The 22,199-nt window shown below is 38.3% G+C and overlaps 1 protein-coding gene across 2 annotated transcripts in view; it reads right to left on the bottom strand.

Moving 5' to 3' along the window:
* Nucleotides 1–9,517: 9,517 nt before the first annotated feature.
* Nucleotides 9,518–22,199, bottom strand: part of ROCK1 (Rho associated coiled-coil containing protein kinase 1) — a 156,710-nt gene continuing 144,028 nt past the window's right edge. Inside the window, 6 exon segments of one of the 2 annotated variants that reach the window (NM_001261134.1) lie at nt 9,518–11,055; nt 13,601–13,808; nt 14,801–15,062; nt 15,185–15,263; nt 19,743–19,831; nt 20,044–20,114. In NM_001261134.1, coding sequence (NP_001248063.1) covers nt 11,052–11,055; nt 13,601–13,808; nt 14,801–15,062; nt 15,185–15,263; nt 19,743–19,831; nt 20,044–20,114 — 713 coding nt within the window. In that variant the 3' untranslated portion in view covers nt 9,518–11,051. 2 annotated transcript variants of the gene reach the window in all.

Below are 22,199 nucleotides of genomic sequence, written 5' to 3'. Positions count from 1 at the left end.
TACTAGGAAGACTGAGGTGGGAGGATCACTTGAGTCCAGGAGGCAGAGCTTGCGATGAACTGAGATTGCACCACTGCACTTCAGCCTGGGCAAGAGAGTGAGACCCCATCTGATGTGATTTGGCTCTGCCCCCACCCAAATCTCATTTTGAATTCCCACACGTGTGGGAGGGACCTGACGGGAGGTAGTTGAATTATGGGGGCAGGTCTTTCCTGTGCTGTTCTCAAGATGGTGAATGACTCTCATGGGATCTGATGATTATAGAAAGGGGAGTTTTCCTGCACAAGCTCTTTTATCCTGTCTGCCACTATGTGAGACATTCCTTTCACCCTCCACCATGATTGGGAAGCCTCCCCAGCCACGTGGAACTATAAGTCCATTAAATGTCTTTCTTTTGTAAATTGCCTAGTCTCAGGTATGTCTTTATCAGCAGTGTGAAAATGGACTAATACAGTAAATTGGTACCAGAAGTGGGGTGTTGCTGAAAAGATACCGGAAAATGTGGAAGCAACTTTGGAACCAGGTAAGGGCAGAGGTTGAAACAGTTTGGAGGGCTCAGAAGAAGATAGGAATATGTGGGAAAGTTTGGAACTTCCTAGAGGTTTGTTGAATGGCTTTGTCTAAAATGCTGATAGTGATATGGACAATAAGGTCCAGGCTGAGGTGGCCTCAGATGGAGATGAGGAACTTTTTGGGAACAGAAGCAAAGGTGACTCTTGTTATGTTTTAGCAAAGAGACTGTCAGCATTTTGCCTCTGCCTTAGAGATTTATTGAACTTTGAACTTCAGAGAGATGATTTAGGGTATCTGGTGGAAGAAATGTCTAAGCAGCAAAGCATTCAAGAGGTGACATGGGTGCTGTTAAAGGCATTCAGTTTTATAAGGGAAGCAGAGCATAAAAGTTCAGAAAATTTGCAATCTGACAATGTGATAGAAAAGAAAAACCCATTTTCTGCAGAGAAATTGAAGCTGGCTGCATAAATTTGCATAAGATGTTAATCCCCAAGACAATGGGAAAAATGTCTCCAGGGCATGTCAGAGGCCTTCACGGCAGTCCTCCCATCACAGACCCGGAGTCCTAGGATAAAATGGTTTTGTGGGCCAGGCCCAGGGTCCCCATGCTGTGTGCAGTCTAAAGACTTGGTGTTCTGCATCCTAGCCACTCCAGCCATGACTAAATGGGGCCAAGAGACAGCTTCAGCTGTTGCTTCAGAGAGTGGAAAACCCAAGCCTTGGCAGCTTCCATGTGGTGTTGAGCCTGTGGGTGCACAGAAGTCAAGAACTGAGGTTTGGGAACCTCGGCCTAGATTTCAGAAGATGTATGGAAATGCCCAGATGCCCAGGCAGAAGTTTGCTGCAGGGGTGGGGCCCTCATGGAGAACCTTTGCCAGGATAGTGCAGAAGGGATGTGAGGATGATGCCTCCACACAGAGTCCCTACTGGGGTACCGCCTAGGGCCACCATCCTCCAGACCCAGAATGGTGGATCCACTGACAGCTTGCACTGTGTGCCTGGAAAAGCCACAGACACTCAACACTAGCCATGAAAGCAGCAGGAAGGAGGATGAACCCTGCAAAGTCACAGGGGCAGAGCTGCCCAAGACCATGGGAACCCATCTCTTCCATCAGCGTGACCTGGATATGAGACATGGAGTCAAAAGAGGTTACTTCGGAACTTTAAAATTTGACTGCCCCACTGCGTTTTGGACTTGCATGGGTCCTGTAGCCCCTTTGTTTTGGCCAGTGTCTCCCATTTGAAATGACTGTATTCATCCAATGCCTGTACCCCCATTGTATCTAGGAAGTAACTAACTTGCTTTTGATTTTACAGGCTCATAGGCGGAAGGGACTTGCCTTGTCTCGGATGAGACTTTGGACTGTGGACTTTTCAGTTAATGCTGAAATGAGTTAAGACTTTGGGAGATTGTTGGGAAGGCATGATTTTTTTGTTTGTTTGTTTTTTGTTTTTTCTTTTTTTGAGATGGAGTCTTGCTCTGAGTCCCAGGCTGGAGTGCAGTGGTATGATCTCAACTCACTGCAACCTCTGCCTCCCAGGTTTAAGGGATTCTCCTGCCTCAGCCTCCCAAGTAGCTGGGATTATGGGTGCCCACCACCACACCTGGCTAATTTTTATATATTTAGTAGAGACAGAGTTTCACCATGTTGGTCAGACTAGTCTTGAACTCCTGACTTCAGGTGATTTGCCTGCCTCAGCCTCCCAAAGCCCTGGGATTACAGGCATGAGCCACTGCACCCGACTGCATGATTGGTTTTGACATATGAAGACATGAGATTTGGGAGGGGTCAGGGGTGGAATGATGTAGTTTGGCTGTGTCCCCACCTAAATCCCATCTTGAATTCCCACGCATTGTGGGAGGACCTGGTGGGAGGTAGTTTAATCATGGGGGCATGTCTTTCCTGTGCTGTTATTGTGGAGGTGACTCCCACGGGATCTGATGATTATGTAAGTGGAAGCTTTCCTGCACAAGCTTTCTTACCTTGTCTGCCTCCATGTGAGACAAGCCTTTCACCCTCCACCATGATTGTGAAGCCTCCCCAGCCATGTGGAACCGTAAGTCCGTTAAATGTCTTTCTTTTGTAAACTGCTCAGTCTCAAGTATGTCTTTATCAACAGGGTGAAAATGGACTAATACACATCTCAAAAAAGATAAATTAGCAACTAAACAATATTTTAAAAATATGGTATGAGCCTAACAAAACAAAGAAGGCTAAATATGACTAAGGTCCCTTACTAGTTCTAATCATTTTCAATTAGTTGTTTGGAACATTTTTGGTAAGGAATCATATGACTGGCAAGTAATGATGGGTTTGCGGCTTCTTTCCAATACGTGTAATATGTATTTGTGTTTTGCTGCATTTATCTCAGAAAAATGTTGAATAATAGTAGGAATCCTGGTTGTTTCTGACTCTGAAGTTTCCTTAATTACGATGTTTGTTCTAGGTTGGCCTGCCTCTCTTATAGTTAAAGGAGCTATTGATCACATAAATAATTTGTAAGAATAATATGATGAACATGAGAATAGTTGAGAGTTTCTACTTTTTGAGTATTTGTGGTGCAAGTGTGAATTAATGTAATAGATTCATTCATTAAACAAGTGAGCTAATGAGAAATACAATTTCAGGCACATGATTATGAAGATGTTCCCTTTTTTCTATGACAGTAAATGCACTTTCTTGAAAGCCTGGTTGGAATAGATATAACATTATGATACAAAATATTTTAACCTATAGTTTCTTTGACAAAGTTTTTTTTTATGTGAATATATTGTTTAGAAAGTACAAAAATAATGAAGCTGATTTAAAACCAATTACAGTGTTTCTACAATAAGCATTACATGAACAAAATGTTTAAATGTGGGAGACAACTGTTACAACAGTTCTGCTTTACTATTTCCTGTAATGTAAATACTCTTCAGATTGTAAATGATATAAATAATATTGATGAAATAACAAGTTATAGAGGCAGGGCTTGGTGGCTTACATATGTAATCCCAGCACTTTGGGAGGCCAAGGTGGGAGGCCTGAGCCTAGGAGTTCAAGACCAGCCTGGACAACAGTGGAACCCCATCTCTACAAAAAATAAGAAAATCAGCCGGGCATGGTGGTACACGCCTGTAGTCCTAGCTACTTGGGAGGCTTAGGTTGGGGGGAGGATTGCTTGAGCCCACGAGGTCGAGGCTGCAGTGAGCTGTGATCACACCATTGCACTACAGCCTGGGCGACAGAGCAAGACCTTATCTTAAACAAAAACAAACCAAACAAAAACAAAAAAAGTCAAGTAACAGAGTATTACATGTGAAAAGTGTAATGCCATTTATATAAATGTAGAAGCCATATAAAACAGCTTTATATAGATACAAGGGTTTTAGCAAAGGGATAGAATACAAATGAGAAGAATACACATCAAATTAACAGCAGTTATTTATAGCTTTTAAGGGGGAAGGAAAGAGAATAGAACTGGGAAAGGAAGTACACAGAAGTCTTTGGTTAAATCTGTAATTTTTATTTCTTTAAAAAAAGCAATTTAAAGGAAATATAAAGACAATATTTGCTCATTCTGGGTAGTAGGTATAAAAATGCATTTTATATTTTTTGCAGAATTAAAAAATATCAGTATTGAATGAACTTAGTAAAACAAATGAGCCCATACACAAATAGCAGTGTTTAATGAAGTATAATTATATGGATAATTAGAATAACAATATGGTAGGCCGGGCGCGGTGGCTCACGCCTGTAATCCCAGCACTTTGGGAGGCCGAGGCAGGCGGATCACAAGGTCAGGAGATCGAGACCTCGGTGAAACCCCGTCTCTACTAAAAATACAAAAAATTAGCCGGGCGCGGTTGTGGGCGCCTGTAGTCCCAGCTACTCGGGAGGCTGAGGCAGGAGAATGGCGTGAACCCGGGAGGCGGAGCTTGCAGTGAGCCGAGATCACGCCACTGCACTCCAGCCTGGGCGACAGAGCAAGACTCCATCTCAAAAAAAAAAAAAAAAAAAAAAAAAAGAATAACAATATGGTATACAGGACCTAGGAATTCTTGTTGAATAGTCAGAACCATAGAAGTGAGCTGTAGTTGACATAGGATGTTATGTATATATGGTGTAAAAAGGAAAAATAAAAATTTCTATAGTAGCAAATATTAGTTTCTGAATATTATGAAATGACTACAACATATTATATATATCCAACTGAACAATGTCTACAGATGAATTTTAGTGAATAAAGTTTCTGTTAAATGACATTATCATAAAGGAAAAATAATAGTGTTCATAAAGCTCATAATTCATTTAATGTTTCCTTTATGAAGTGTAGTCAGCTAGAGGCTTTCAGTCCAGTAAAAAATGACACCTATTATTGTATTTGTGTTATTTTGTATTGATAAAATGTTCATTTATATCTATATTTCTGCCTACTATAAATGCACAATGAGTTCATACTATAAAGTTTAAAAAACCAAGACATTTTTTCCCTACCATGACAGTGAAAGCAAAGTTTCCCCCCCTAAATAATAGATTACAATATGTGAAATATACTAATGCCCAGTAAAGTAAGTCAGGATGCAAATTCATGACTGTTTTTTATTTCAGCTGTAAGTTAGTTTACCTTCACATTCCATCTAGAAAATTGAGGTTTACAGCTGTGTACCCTAGAACAGAATATTATGTATTTTATTTATTGAGACAGTCTCTCTGTCACCCAGGCTGGATTGCAGTGGCACCATCATGGCTCACTGCAGCCTCAACTTCCTGGGCTCCAGCAATCCTCCCGCCTCAGCCTCCCAAGTAGCTGAGACCACAGGTGCATGCCACCATGCCTGGCTACTTTTTTGTATTTTGGTAGAAACAGAGTTTTGCCATGTTGCCCATGGCTGCTCTTGAACTACCTAAGTGACCACTGGCCTTGGCCTCCCAAAGTGCTGAGATAACAGGCGTGAGCCACTGTGCCTGGCCTACACATTTAAAATTGTCCCATCATAAAGTAGGGATGTTAATACCTATAGTTGGTAATACCTTGTAGAGTTGAGAATAGGATACTTTTTGTAAAGGTGAAAGTTAAGTTTTAACCTTGAAACATCTTAATTTCAAGATCTTGAGGTTAATAATATAGTGGAAACATTTTTTTTTCTTTTCTAGTTTTGACCTCCTTTATGCCTGCTCTAAGATGGCCCCTCTTGTGATTAACTGACATATTTTGAATAAGAATTAGGCCTCAGGAGTTAGCAAATGTGTTGCACATAGCACAGAACTTACATCAACCACCACGAATGACACCTTGGCCAGAAGTGAGTAAATCTAAGAAACATCCATTCAGGCTGGGCACAGTGGCTCATGCCTGTAATCTCAGTACTTTGGGAGGCCGAGGTGGGTGGATGACGAGGTCAGGAGTTCAAGACCAGCCTGGGCCAACATGGTGAAACCCCGTCTCTACTAAAAATACAAAAATTAGCTGGGCATGGTGGCAGGCGCCTGTAATCCCAGCTACTCGGGAGGCTGAGGCAGGAGAACTGCTTGAACCCGGGAGGTGGAGGTTGCAATAAGCCGAGATCGCACCACTGCACTCCAGCCTGGCAACAGAGCAAGATTTCATCTCAAAACAAACTAAACCAAACCAGAAGCATCCATTCAGCCTAAGTAGAAGGAAGATCCAAAATATTTCCTTTTACCCAGCTGGGTCCATATTACATTTCTGCCACGTTATTTGGTTGTAGACTTTTTTTTTTTTCTCCAGATGGAGTCTTGCTCTGTTGCCCAGGCTGGAGTGCAGTGGGGTGATCTCGGCTCACTGCAAGCTCCGCCTCTTGGGTTCACGCCATTCTCCCCCCTCAGCTTCCTGAGGAGCTGGGACTACAGGCACCCGCCACCACACCTGGCTAATTTTTTGTATTTTTAGTAAAAATGGGGTTTTACTGTATTAGCCAGGGTGGTCTCGATTTCCTGACCTCGTGATCTGCCCGCCTTGGCCTCCCAAAGTGCTGGGATTATAGGTGTGAGCCACTGCGCCTGGTTGGTTGTAGACTTTCTTAAACAACTAGTCTAAGTGAATGTTAGATTCTACACTCACAGTTATCCAGGCAAATGAACTACTTAACTAAATTTAATAGCCAAACCATCCTACATGGTACAATAAACCAATTTATAGGATTAACATATAAGTGTCACTTTATTCACAATCTTTGAATTATACAATTTATTTCTAAGCATTTATATTTTTTCCCTTGAATCTCCAACATCTCAAATACTTCATGGGAAACAGGATAGCTTGGGAGAAAGTATCATATCTTAATTCTCATAAGACAATTCATTAACATTTGGCAAAAGAAAGGAGACATTTAATCTCTTTGTGTGTTAGACTTGCAATATGTAAAGTGGAATTAATGTTTTTTCCTACCTCACAAAAATCTGAGTTACATATACTTTGGAGAGAATCCATTAGAAAACACAGCTAACTGTTAATAACAATTATGAAGGAATTGGTGGGGTAGGATGGGGTGGGGTTTAGGAAGTGCAGACTGACTTTCTACTAGAATATTCTTTGCATTTAATTTATTGCAATAACCATAGATCTTGTCCAGAAAAAAACACTAAAAGCATAAAGATTTGGCAGTAAATATATCTAGGGCATTGAGCATGGCTTTATATATACATACTATCCAACCAGAAATTGATTTGAACAGTAAACATTATAAAAGCAAAGAACAATTATGATTAAGATTTCCAAGTGTCAGGCCAGGCATGGTGGCCTACACCTGTAATGAGAGAGTAAAACTGCTTGAGGCTAAGAGTTAGAGACCACCCTGGGCAATATAATCTCATCAGATTGTCAGAATACGACTATTTATTAACCTAATGATCAAGTTTAAAAATCATTTATTTAAAAAAAAATTCTATTTATTTAGGTCTTTTTAAACTTCTCTAAATGTCTTATAGTTTTCTTGGTGGAGGTCTTACACATCTTTCAGTAGATTGTTTTTAAATTTATATGGGAATGCAGCCAGGTGCAGTGGCTCATGCCTGTAATCCCAGCACTTTGGGAGGCCAAGGCGGGTGGATCACCTGATGTCAGAAGTTCAAGACCAGGCTGGCCAACATGGTGAAACCCTGTCTCTACTAAAAATACAACAATTAGCCGGGCATGGTGATGGGCACCTGTAGTCCCAACTCCTCAGGAGGTTGAGGCAGAATTGCTTGAACCTGGGAGGCGGAGGTTGCAGTGAGCCGAGATTGCGCCACTATACTCCAGCCTGGGCAACAAGAGTGAAATTTAGTCTTAAAAAAAAAAAAAAAATTATATGGAAATGCAAAGGGTCAAGAATAGCCAAGCCAATTTGGAGGGATTACAAAGTTGGACTTCCACTATAGATATAAAATCTTATTATAAAGCTACAGTAATTAAAACTGTGATATTGGCAAAGCTAGAGAAATACACCAATGGATTGTTCACCTGAATTACAATGCAGGAAAGAAGTCTTTTAAATGAATACTGCAGTACCAACTGAATATCCATATGGGAGAAAGCCGAAAAAATACTTCTTGATCTCTACCTCACAAATGAATTCCAGATTGATTGTAGAACTGTGAAAGTAACTATGAATTATAAACTCAAGTAACTATGTTTTTTTTTGTTTTTTTTGTTTTTACTTTAAATGAAGGGTGAACAGGTTAATTTAAGCCGAAACCCCAAATGACAGGTGATCAGAGTGAACCTGTGAATAATGACAGTGGCTATGTTTTCTTTGTAGCCCAAAGCTGGATGGAGTCCCTGGTCTCAGAGAAGCTTACAGGTGCAGGTGCAGGGGCTAACTCAACGCTGAACTTTCATTCCACACTCCTAGTGTGTCCTCCTGCAACAAATTAGAGAGAAAGCTAGAAGCTGTATTTCTGACTTTCTTGCAGCTAGGGGTCTGGATGATTTAGTTTTGGCCAAGTTGATGCACCTAGAGAAGGCAGGTGTGAGATGCAGGCTGTGCTAATGCAAGCAAGCAGGGTCATGGAAGTGCCTTTTCTGAGGTTCTTAAGTGGCAAGAGGAATGGTACAAAGCAACTAACTGGGGGTAGATCGTAGCAGGCCTGACAAGTGTTGCAGAGAACCAGCAGTGGTAGTGTGGCTTCCTGATTACGGCACTATCTGGACCCTCTCAATATTGGTATACTTGGGAGTGAGTGGTTTCCTGAACTTAGAAGAGGAAGCAGCTCTCCTGGTTGACCCAGTTCTGCAGTGTCGCATTGGGAGTGATTCCTCAAAGCTCTCTCAGTTCTCAACAACTCTAAGTTCAGATTAGCATGTCATTTAAAAAGTCTTCTCTTGCTTAAACTAATTAGAATTAACTGTTTCTGCAACTGGACCTTAATCTATTAGGTAATGGTGATGAGTCTGAGAAGGTAATAAGGACACTGTCAGGAACTGTGCTGAGATTTTATCCTAATTGCATGCTGCTGGTCACAGTTTCATGGATCCTGACAACAGAGATGAGACCCCTGGGTCAGAGTCAGATGCCTTCATTCACAGCACAGCAAAAGCAGCATGAGTTTCATGTTCCATTAGTTCCCTTTGCCCTCCAAGTCTCATGTGGGCAATGCATAGTGGCCCAGGTGGGTGCTGAGCACACAGTGGGTTTGCATTATAGGTGGGAGACGTTATCTTTATTATACTGGACAGTAAAAGAACCCAACATCCTCTCAAGGGAGACACTCTATCTTCCAAGGCTGTTCACTACATAAATATCCTTGGAAAAGATAGTCAAAAGAAAGATTGTCAGAGCCTCTGCTTCCCTGATGTGCAGAAATGCAAGAGACCCATGAAAAATTGTTTTCCAACACACATTAGTCAGCTTTTCATGTGAACTATACCCACTCTTGTTTTAGAGCCCAAGACCACGTTTCATCTTTTAAAAATATACTTTAATCTAACCGTGGAACTTAACAAACATTTATATACAATCAGAGACTAATTTGAAGTATGTTTTCCATTCATCTCAGCCATGAGAAAACACATTGCAGTCAAAATTAAAGATATCATCCATAAATTACTTTTATTTCTCATTAAATGAGCACAGAGTCATTAGTATATTAATAACAGATATGTTTATTATTACATATCCATCAGTGCGGCTTTCAATACCACTTGAAACATGCATATCATCCTAGAGACGATCAGTTTTCCAGTGCTTCTTATCTGATACACATTACTGCAAAGCCATTATAAATTACTGAGGAGGTATTTGGTTAAAAAAATAAACAATAAATCATACTGTCCATATGCATCAACTCTTGTTACTGGACAAGAGTTTAACAGTATTTTTCTGGTAATTCCTATGTTAACTGGAAAACATCATGGATGTATTGCCATATTTCCTTTTTATATTGGTGCAACCTTCTACATTTTTTGCAGAGTTTTATAAAGTCATTATTGTAGCAGGTAGTTTGATGCAAAGATTGTACTCAATTTATGAAAGTCCAACAAACTTCTAAATATTTTAAATTAAACCAATTATCAATGAAAAACTCACTGACACACATAATTTTTTGAAAATACATTTTTTGACATTTCTATACTTACTCATGGCAGTAAAATAATTATCTCAAATTAAGGCACTAAAAGGACAATGCAACCCCCATTGAAAGTGTTCTAAGAATAATTTACATTTCAAACAGTGCATACATTTCTTATATGTTTGTTAACTTAATGTCTTTATCATTTAAAACCACAAAGAAATACATTACACAATTATAGAAATGATGTACCCCACAAAATGCTTTTAAACTTGGTTCTTTTGTACAGTTAGTTTCCTAATGTCTCTAGTAGTAAAATAACTCAATATGGCTTGGCAAAAATGCATAGATTAAATGTAATTTTTTTTGTCCTCTCCCATTCCCCAAACTTGCTGAAACATATACAGTATTTTCTAAAGCATAATGAAAGATATTTAATTTCTCCATCAAGTCCACCATGGGCAATCAACAGTAAGGCTTTTAAATTCTACAGTGAGGGCACTGAAGTTCAAGTGATATCACTGCTTTCTTAAAATAGTTTTGTATAGTCTTGCAAGAGCACAAAAACTTAAGTCATTTAAAAAAACAAACAAAAAAAAAAACTTCAGTTTGTCTCATTTTGAGATATTTTCTTTACTCCTTCCATGAGCTGATCTTGATAGTGATGGCCGTTCCACATGAAAGTGAAAGTCCCTTCCTCTTACTCATATGAGGAAAACTCTGTTCTATCACGACTGACAGGCATTTTCTTATAAATCCAAAAAGGCAGCACCTTTAAAAAAAAATATATCTACCTAAGCTTTCCCCCAATTGTACTTGCATTACATAGTAATAATTAATCTAATCTACCTGTAGGCAAACCCGCAATAAAAAAAAACCCCTCAGTGTGTTGTGCCAAAGCAAGGACAGAATAACAGCAATCTTAACCCTGAAGCCTGTGATATTTGTGTCAAAGAAACAGCCTGTCTGCTCTGCATGGTTAAAGAAGCCTGGTTTATCAGGTAGCATCCACACGACTCCACAAGGCACTCGGTCACATGGTTAACTGTTGAGGAGGGGGAAAAAAACTAATTTAAGAAATGCACTCTGTTTAAGAATACAAGAAACAAACATTAGGAGGAAAGGTAAATATACATTATCTTTACATACAATTAACAATTACACAAAATTTGAGAAACAAGGAATAGGAAAAATATACTTAGTATTCTCTCCTCTTTGTTTCTGCACATTTTCTTACTCAGCTATAATCCCATTTCAAATCACTTTAGATCCAGTTTACACCCTATGTTCAGGAGAAGGCTGACATAGCATTCTACAGAATTAAGTTAGCAGTGATGTGGTAATACCTGGCATAGTGTGGTGGCTGAGAAGGAAAGGATATAAGTCATTTCAAAGAATTAGGCCTGGTTACTGACAACAGGGAATGAACAAAAGAGATGAATTCAAGATGGCTTTAAGCCTGCTTGGAAGATGTGGGTGACACTGGCAGCGAGGCCAATCAGTGTTAGGTCTCAGCTTCTAGATTCAAATGGCCCTATTAATCTAGGGAGTACACTCTAGGGAAGCTGGTATGTGGTAGAATAGAGGCTTTGGAATTGGACAACATAGGCTTTAGAATTGGACAGAAATGGCCTCCAATCCATTGGCTCTGTGATTGAGCAAACTGCTTAATTTCTCTGAGCCTTATTTACTAATGAGTAAAATGAGAACTTAATGAGATGAGATTTCATAATTTCTCTCCAAGAAAGAGTTAATTGCCGGGTGTGGTGGCTCATGCCTGTAATCCCAGCACTTTGGGAGGCCCAGGAGGGTGCATCACCTGAGGTCATGAGTTCAAGACCAGCCTGGCCAACATGGTGAAACCCCATCTCTACTGAAAATACAAAAATTAGCAGGGTGTGGTGGTGTGTACCTGTAATCCCAGCTACTCAAGAGGCTGAGGTGGGAGAACAGCTTGAACCCGGGAGGCAGAGGTTACAGTGAGCTGAGATTGTGCCACTGCACTCTGGCCTGGGCAACAGAGCGAGACTGTCTCAAAATGAATGAATGAATGAATGAATGAATGAATGAATGGTTATGCCTTATAATTGTTTATCATGGCATAAAAGATATTTTTGGAAAAAAGTCCATCAAAAATATTTAAACAGCCAGGCGTGATGGCTTATGCCTGTAATCCCAGCACTTTGGAAGGCTGGGGCAGGCAGATCACTTGAGGTCAGGAGTTTGAGACCAGCCTGGCCAACATGATGAAACCCTCTCTCTACTAAAATGACAAAAATTAGCCAGGCATGGTGGCATCCATCTGTAATCCCCGCTACTTGGGAGGCTGAGGTCGGAGAATTGCTTGAACCTGGGAGGTGGAGGTTGCAGTGAGCTGAGACAGTGCCGCCACTGCACTCCAGCCTGGGTGACAGAGTGAGACTCTGTCTTAAAAAACAAAAAAAAGTTAAACAACAAAAGAAGTAGGACTTAACTGGGAAGTTTGTTTGTAATAACATAGTTACTGATATGCAGCCATAAAAAAGGGTAAGTTCGGCTGGGCATGGTGGCTCACACCTATAATCCCAGCACATTGGGAGGCAGAGGCAGGTGGATCATGAGATCAGGAGTTCGAGACAAGCCTGGCCAACATAATGAAACCCCATCTCTACTAAAAATACAAAAATTAGCCAGTCATGGTGGCATGCACCTGTAGTCCCAGCTACTCAGGAGGCTGAGGTTGTGGTAAGCCGAGATCACGCCACTGCACTCCAGCCTGGGCAACAAAGCAAGACTCTGCCTCAAAAAAAAAAAAAGGGGGGGGGTGGCGAGGGGATAGGTTCATGTCCTTTGCAGGAACATGGATGAAGCTGGAAACCATCATTCTCAGCAAACTAACACAGGAACAGAAAACCAAACACCACAGGTTCTCACTCATAAGTGGGAGTTGAACAATGAGAAAACATGGAGACAGGGAGGGGAACATCACACACCAGGGCCTGTCGGAGGGTCGGGGGACTAGGGGAGGGATAGCATTAGGAGAAATACCTAATGTAGATGATGGGTTGATGGGTGCAACAAACCACCATGGCACATGTATACCTATGTAACAAACCTGCAGGTTCTGCACATATATCCCAGAACTTAAAGTATAATAATTAAAAAAAAATAGTCACTGATAATACCAAATAATTTTGTATGTTGCGATAGTATGGGAAGTTAACAAAAAAGGGAAAAACAATCTTGGTTTTTGTAGAAAAACTATGCCAACACAGTTAAAAAACAGAAAAGATGATTAAAAGTTTTATATGAATTTCTGCATTAAAAAAATTAACAAGTTGGTTAAAGCATTAAGGGCCAAAACTATGCCATGTACAGCAACTTATGACAATAAAATTAGACACAGAACTAAATAAATATAATATTGCATGTATTATTATTTTTAAATTCTAACAAGAATAAGTCAAACTAATTTATAAAGTCACTGCAAGTCATATACAAAGACCTAAAAATGATGCCCTCTGTGGTGAAAAGAATTAGATTTCTGATTTTAATAGATGTTATCCAATCATTTTCACATTGTTAAAAAGGTTAGCATTTCAAATCCTTACCTAGTTTTTCCAGATGTATTTTTGACCACTTTCCGGAAAGACTGATTTGCAGTGGATCTTGTAGAAAGTGTTCGAGGGGAGGCACGAACAAAACCAGATGGTGGATTCTTAGGGATTTTCTTTACTAAATGAGTTACCCATTTTTTTTGTTCATCCTGAGAACATGCTAACAGCAGCATATCTCTTGCTGATGTTACGTCATAACTTACTATGTTAAGGAGGAAAAAAAAAGCATAATTAAAGTCATATCTTTTTTTAAATCCAACCTATCAAATGCATAGTTTTTCAAGTTCTTAAGATTTTAAAAGTTTTAATATGCTTAATTAAGCATGAACAATATCTCATTCTCCTTAAGTTAAATAAGGATAAAATTTAAAAATAAATTAGTCAAACTAATAAAGTAAAATCAGAAACATAAAAAAAAAGTAAAACAAATAAATGTATTTAAAGAACATATGTTTCTTATCTGAAAATAGCTATGGTCTGTATTCTTTCCCTCAAGCTACCTCTGCTAAACTAGAAAATATTCTGTCTATGATACAGCATGCATGCTGATCCAGGCAGTGAATGCCAGACAAAAAGAAGAGGAAAAACTAAAGGGCGGAATAGAGTAGAACTCACCTGTTGCTCTCCTCTCCAACTTGGAGTAATTTCTTAGTGGCATGTTTGGTTTTTTTGTTTGTTTACAAGGGGGTGATTCTCTTTAAAAACACTGTTGGCCGGGTGTGCAATGGCTCACACCTGTAATCCCAGCACTTTGGGGAGGCCAAAGCAGGTGGATCACCTGAGGTCAGGAGTTCGAGACCAGCCTGGGCAAAATGCTGAAACTCCATCGCTACTAAAAATGCAAAATTAGCTAGGTGTGGTGGCACATGCCTATAGTCCCAGCTACTCAAGAGGCTGAGATAGGAGAATCCCTTGAACCTGGGAGGCAGAGGCTGCAGTGAGCTAAGATCACGCCATTGCACTCCAGCCTGGGCGAGACAGAGTGAGACTCTATCTCAATCAATCAACAAAAATAAATAAAAACATTCTTAAAAGCTAAATCTGTAAGTAGCTGCACATTGCTCCACCAGTGTCAAAATATTACTTTTTATAATCTCTTTTCAACTTGGTATAGAAATTAATACACATAAGTTATTTCATTGAGACTTAAAACTAAATTTATTATAAGTTGTAACAATAATTGCCATACCTTACCTTTACATGGACAAATTAAGTCCTCTTTCTTATCTAAGTGATCTCTGTGGCACTTAACATGGCATCTTCGACACTCTAGGGCAGGGGGTGGCTTAAAAACATGCCAGAGAGGTTTGGCACAGGCATCACAATTGGCAGGAAAGTGGTAGAGTGTAGGAATAAACTCATGGCCTTTGTGATTTTGGAAATTAGTTTTTTCAGCTTGTTGTACTGGTTCCATCTCTACATCTTTTCTACATTCACCTTCATTTGCATATAGTATCTACATTCAGGAATGGTGAAAGGAAAAGATTTTAAAAATCTTAAGCATTGGTAAATTTTACATTTACTTCACAAAAACACTTAGGACTTAGATTCTTTAAAATTATAACTTCAGATTTTTACCTGGAATATTTTAGGAATTTCTTCAGTTTCAGCTCTATACACATCTCCTTGGGTTACAGGTCTAACGTGAAACAGTTTACTAAAATGAAAATAAATATAGGCCATTTACAAAAACTCATTTATTGTAAAAGACATTTCATTAAAGAGGACATACAGGTGGTAAATAAGCACATAAAAAGATATTCAACATCATCAGTTATTAGACAAATGCAAACTAAAACCACAATTAGTGTCACTACACATCTATCAGAGTTAAAAAAATATAAAAATAGTAATAACACCAAATGCTGGTGAGAATGCGGAGAAAGTAAATCACTCATATACTGCTGATGGAACGTAAAATTACAGAGCCACTCTGGAAAAGAATATGGCGATTTCTTAGAAAACTAAACATATGCTTACCATATAACCCAGCAAATTGCACTGTTAGGCCTTTAATTCCAAGAAACAAAAATTTATTAAAAATTTTATATCTATTTAAAAAAACCTCCACATAGATGTTCACAGGAGCTTTATTCACAATAACCAAAACCTAGAAACAACCCAAATAAATGGGTACGCAAACTGAGATACATCTACACTATGGAATACTACTCTGTAAGAAAAAAACAAATCATACGTGGATTGATCTTAAGGGAATTATACTGAATGGGAAAAAAGCTGATCATCAAAGATTACACATTATTTGATTCCATTCATATAACACCCTTGAAGAGACAAAATTATGGAGATGGAGAATAGATTAGTGTTGCTATGGATTAGGGAGAGGTGGAGGAAGGAAGCTGCCTTTTGGCTACAAAAGGAGTAGCACAGGGATGCTTGTGATGGAATTGTTCTGTATTTTGAGTGTGGTGGTGGCCATATGAATCTATACATGTGAGAAAGGCATACAGATTGGAAAGAAAGAAGTGAAACTCATTATTTGGTGATGACATGATTGTATGCAGTTGTCTTGTGGTATCCGTGGCAGATTGGTCCCAGGACCCTGGAGGATACCAAAATCCTCTGGGGATTTTGAAGAGAGAAAGAGAAAGACAGAGAAGGTGAGGGAAGGAGGGAGGGACGAGACAGGAAAAAAAAGAAAAGATAAAAAAATGGTGTAGTATTTGTATATAACCTAAGTACACCCTCCTGTATATTTAAACTTGTCTCTAGATATAATACCTAATACGATGTAAGTGCTATGGAAATTGTTATACTATATTGTTTAGAGAATAATGACAAGAAAACAAATCTGTACATATTAAGTACAGACACAACCATAGTAGGCCTAACTACATTTTTAATCCATAGTTGGATGAATATACAGATGCAGAACCCACAGATACAGAGGAATGACTATGTGTAGAAAAGCCCTGTGGAATTGACCCCAAAACCCCACAACCCTATAAAACTGTTAAGTGCAAAGCAAGATTAAATGATTCAAGGTCAATATATAAAAACAAATACTGTTGGAACAACCAGATACCTATGTGGGGGAAAAAAAGCCAACCTGACCTAAACAACTACCTCTTACCAAACACAGACCACAAGAGGCAGAAAACATTTTAAAAATTGGTACACTGATCCTCATTAAAAGACACCATTAAGAAAATCAACAGGCAAGCAACAGATTGGGAAATATTTGCATTACATATTTCTAACACAGGATTTTTATTCAGAATACATATAGAACTCTTAAAAACCAATCTTAAAAACATAAGCAACCGAATTTAAAAATGGGCAAAAGACTTGAAAAAACTTAAGAAAAGATACACAATGGCTAACAATGACATGAAAGATTCTTGCTATTATTAGTTATGAGGAGAATGCAAATTAAAATAACAATGAGATAGCATTTAGCATCCACTAGAAAAGCTAACACAGATCTATTTTATAATCCAGGATTCCACTCCTAGGTATTTACCCATGAGAAATGAAAACATAAGTTTAAAAAAAGGAATGCTCCTAAGTCTTACTCACGATAGCCCCAAATTGGAAGCAACCCAAATGTCAATCAACACAAAAATGGATAAACAAATTCATACAATGCTATACTATTCAGCAATACAAAGAACAATCAATACATACAACACCACAGGTGCAGTATGAGTGAAAGATGCTAGGCACAAAAGTGTACTGTTTAATTCCATTTATATGAAGTCCTAGAACAGGCAAAACTAATCTTGGCAATAGAAATCAGATCATGGGAAGAGGCACAAGTGAGCTTTCTTCTTTTTTCTTTTTTTTTTTTTTTTTTTGTGAGATGGAGTCTCGCTCTGTCACCCGGGCTGGAGTGCAGTGGCACAATCTTGGCTCACCGCAACCTCTGCCTCCTGGGTTCAAGCGATTCTCCTGCCTCAGCCTCCCAAGTAGCTGGGATTACAGGCATCTGCCACCATGCCCAGCTAATCTTTTGTATTTTTAGTAGAGACAGGGTTTCACCATGTTGGCCAGACTGGTCTCGAATCAACTCCTGACCTCGTGATCCTCCCACCTCGGCCTCCCAAAGTGCTGGGATTATAGGCATGAGCCACTGCACCCGGCCCAAGTGAGCTTTCTTTATAAATTAAAAAATATATATCTATATTCTTTTATCAGAGACAGGGTCTTGCTATGTCGCCCAGGCTGGTCTCGAATTGAACTCAGGCCAACCGCCCACCTCGGTCTCCCAAAGTGCTGGGGTTAGAGGCATAAGCCACTGTGCCCAGCCACAAGTGAGTTTTCTAAAGAAATACAAATTTTTTTTGTCTTGTATTGAGTGGTGATTGCATGAGTGTTTACAACTGTAGAAAGTTACTGAACAGAACACTTAAGATCTATGAACTTTATTGTGGGAAATTATACCTTAATAAAGAGAGGAAAGAAATCTCTCATCAATCTAAAAAGTATTTAACTTAGTTGAAAGATAATATCTTTCATATAAGTGTTTATTATTTCACTTAAGCTGATAATTTAAATTTTGACAACTAAAGCTTTTTTTTAAAAAAAAATAAAATAAAATAAAATATGAGTATTCTCTAGTACTTGCTTAATTCTTTTTACATTCTAACTATAACCAGCTCCACAAATACTTAATTCCAAAGGGATGGCAATACTTTATTTTATATATATATTTCTTTTTTTTTTTTTTTGAGATGGAGTCTCGCTCTGTCGCTCAGGCTGGAGTGCAGTGGCGCGATCTCGGCTCACTGCAAGCTCCGCCTCCCGGGTTCACGCCATTCTCCTGCCTCAGCCTCCTGAGTAGCTGGGACTACAGGCGCCCACCACCGTGCCTGGCTAATGTTTTGTATTTTTAGTAGAGACGGGGTTTCACCGTGGTCTCGATCTCCTGACCTTGTGATCCGCCCGCCTCGGCCTCCCAAAGTGCTGGGATTACAGGCGTGAGCCACCGCGCCTGGCATATGTATTTCTTTTAAAAAGCAGTTACCATACTTGACTTTGAATTTATATTTTGTTGCATGTTTTGCCTTTTCTCCTACTAGTCGGTAAGCTCCTTAATTATGGAATTTACTCATCTTTATACATACTGCATAATCTATGATAATATAAGCAACAATAAGAAATGATTTTAGAATGAATATAAGGAAAAAATACTATATTATAGGCCTCTTTGACCTATCACTACAAAAGAACAGATATATTTATATTTCCCCTTAATAATGACCAAAGAATCCTACACAGCTGTTCTTTGATATCCATGGGGAATTGATTCCAGGAACTCCAAAAATGTCAAAAGTCCAAGTATGCTCAAGGCTCTCATATAAAATGGTGTAGTATTTGCATATAACCTAGGCACATCCTCCTGTATGCTTTAAAATCATCTCTGGATTACTCATAAGACATAATACAGTGTAAGTGCAATGTAAACAGTTGTTATACTGTATTTTTTTTTAGAAATTTGTATTTTAAATTATTATATTGTTATTTTTAATTTTCTTTTATATATATATATATAAAATTTTTTTTTTTTTTGAGGTGGAGTTTCGCTCTCGTGGCCCAGGCTGGAGTGCAGTGGCGCAATCTCAGCTCACTGCAACCTCTGCCTCCCGGGTTCAAGTGATTCTCTTGCCTCAGCCTCCAGAGTAGCTAGCTGGGACTACAGGTGCCTGCCACTGCGCCCAGATAATTTTTGTATTTTTAGCAGAGACGGGGTTTCACCGGCCAGGCTGGTCTTGAACTCCTGACCTCAGTTGATCCACCTGCCTTGGCCTCCCAAAGTGCCGGGGTTACAGGTGTGAGCCACTGCACCTGGCCCTCTTTCAAATATTTTCTGTCCACAGTTGTGGATATGGAACCCACTGATACACAGCTGACTATACGTTTTGAAATGCTCTCTGAACTTAAACTACTAAACACTTGAAATAAAAAAGTTGTCTTCCAAATAATAAGTATATACATTTTTTCTTCTCACATTTTGCTAAAGATTTAATATAATGTCAACATTTATGCTTAAGAAAAACAGAAAAGTAGGTAACAGTGTTGAAGTAACACAAAATATAAAATAAATTTTAAGTCTAAAAATAATTATCAAAAGTTAGCTCTCAACCCCTTTAAAATTCAATCAAAGGCAACTTACTCTATGTCCAATACCATAGAGGGATTGGATTGCTCCTTATCTTGTTCATCATTATAGAACAAAATTTTTTTGCTGCTTACCACAACATACTGAAATAAGAAAAAAGGGGGAAGAGTTACAAGAGCAACATTAACTTGGTTTAAAGTGAAAAGCATAATATTTGCCACTAATATCTAGATTATATTGTATTAATGTAAAATCAATGCTAACAAAAAGTAAAAAAGTAGCTAATATAAGTTCTATGCTTCAAAGTAAAATATAGAACAAAATACCAGTTAGAAAATAAATAGGTATATGGTACCTGTTTCTTCCAGCCATATCGTTTGATATTTCCTCTATTTGGTACTGAAAGCCAACCTTCAATTCTTGACTCTAGGAGAAAAAGAATATATATATTAGTCAGTCTTAAATTGTAACAAAAGAAAAACAATTAAAAGTTGTCTGACAGCATGCAGCAACAAGCAACTGAACGCAACTAAATGAATAAGTGCTATAATTTGCTCTTCCATGCTTCAATCACACAAATTAACTTTAATGGCCATACAAATATTGCAGAAAAAAATTTCAAGCCACTTTTCCCATACAATTTAACATTTAGTACTCAATTACAAAAGTATGAAGTAACAATACCCTTAAGAGCCAGGCAAGACTGGAATGGATTGCAGCTTAAATGGGATATGATGTAGAAGACTTTATCATTTAACATTCATATAAAAATAATCAGCAAAAAAAAAAGAAAGAAAAACATTATGCAGCAAGTGGAACAAATCAGAGCCATAATTTACACAAGAGCAAGCAAAAGTATAGAAGTGTCCTATTACTCACAGAAGACAAGAATAGAAGATAAATAAATAAGGAATGCAGGCAGAATCAACTAGATATAAAGAATAAGAGACAAGTATTTTATTTGTTTTCTCAGTACAATATTCTGATTAAGCTTTTTGGTAAAACAACTTCAATTTGAATTTGTAACAATTTCAATAAAATCGTCCAAATTTGGTTGAAGGGAGCACTTAACTCTAGTGGTAAGTCCAATTACAATTCTACTCAAACTAAAGAGTTTTAAAGCCTCTTAAGTTTGTGATGTCACAATTTGATAAACAGTAAAAACACAGAATCCATTTGGTCTACCGTCATTACTTCAACTAGTACGTGCATACCAGGAATTCCTTGACTATTTGATCAAGGCATTCTATAATAATTATCACTATTGTTTATATATAACTAATGTTTACTAGAAATATCTGGAGGATAAAGACAACTCCATTAGAAATGGTTATTTTAGATTAGGTTGGAAATAAGAAAATCCATTCAATTTAACTATTTTCTATGTCTACCTTATATTTGAAACACAAAAGAATAGAAAAATAACCAATTTCAAAGTATGACACTAAAATATGAGATTATACTATTACTCAAATGATAATCCTAAGGGGAATATATATTGTCCCCCTTCATGTAACTTACAAGCTATAAACTCAGTCTTACAGCAACAGTTAACAAGAGGTAACATTTACTGATTTATTGATTTATTTACAAATTTATTATTTGCTACATGCTTTATAATATCTCATATTTAACCTATGTATAAGTCCATGAATACAGGATATTCCTAGGAATTTGGAATTAGGTTCTACTGTCATCTTTCACTTACAAAAGAAGAGACTAAGGCTTAGCAGGGTAAACTGACTTGGGCAAGGCAACTCTATCAGTATCTATCAAAGCTCTATGGTTTCAAATCCTGACAGTCTAACTTCTGAGCTTATGTTTCTAGAGCACAACACTATTCTGTTCCCAAACAAGCTTTGCAGTTGACTGAATTGTGGGAAATATTTTTTCCCTCTACTCCCACCAGGTACTTAATGTCTCCACTCCTTTGCTTGTGTTATTCCTCTTCATATAAATTGTTAAAATGGAGGAAATGATGAGATAACTTTAGTTCAAAATGATCCCTCTCTCTTCTCCCAACATTTTTCTTTTTCCTTTTTTTTTTTTTTTGACATGAAGTCTTGCTATGTTGTCCAGGTTGGCCTCGAACTCCTGAGCCTCAGCTTCCTGAGCAGTGGCATGTACCACAGCACCTAGCTTTAATTGCTGCGATTTAGTTCATGAAGTAATTATTTTGTTGGTTAGGTAGTTCCTTGGTAAGTTCTGTGAGAGCAAGGACCATATCTTAACACTTGATTTTATATATCCCATGGCAAATGACACACCGAGGAGGTACGTGACAGACATTTGTTGATTATTTTGCAATTCTTCGTTCTTCTGAATTAGCCAATTAAAGTCATCCTTGGTGACTTTAATGGTTACAGTTTAAAAACCAAACGGACAGTTTTATACTAAATAACAAACAAAAGACTGCTGATCACATATTGATTATTCACCAATGTTTTATTTTATAAAAGCAAAAAAGTTATTGCTAGAAATTTTCCCATTAGTGTGGCAGAAATGGCAGCT

Source organism: Macaca mulatta, chromosome 18 (genome assembly GCF_049350105.2).
Source record: "Macaca mulatta isolate MMU2019108-1 chromosome 18, T2T-MMU8v2.0, whole genome shotgun sequence".
NCBI lineage: Eukaryota > Metazoa > Chordata > Mammalia > Primates > Cercopithecidae > Macaca > Macaca mulatta.
The sequence above is the reverse complement of the archived record's forward strand: the minus strand, read 5'-3'. Positions and strand labels throughout refer to the sequence as shown.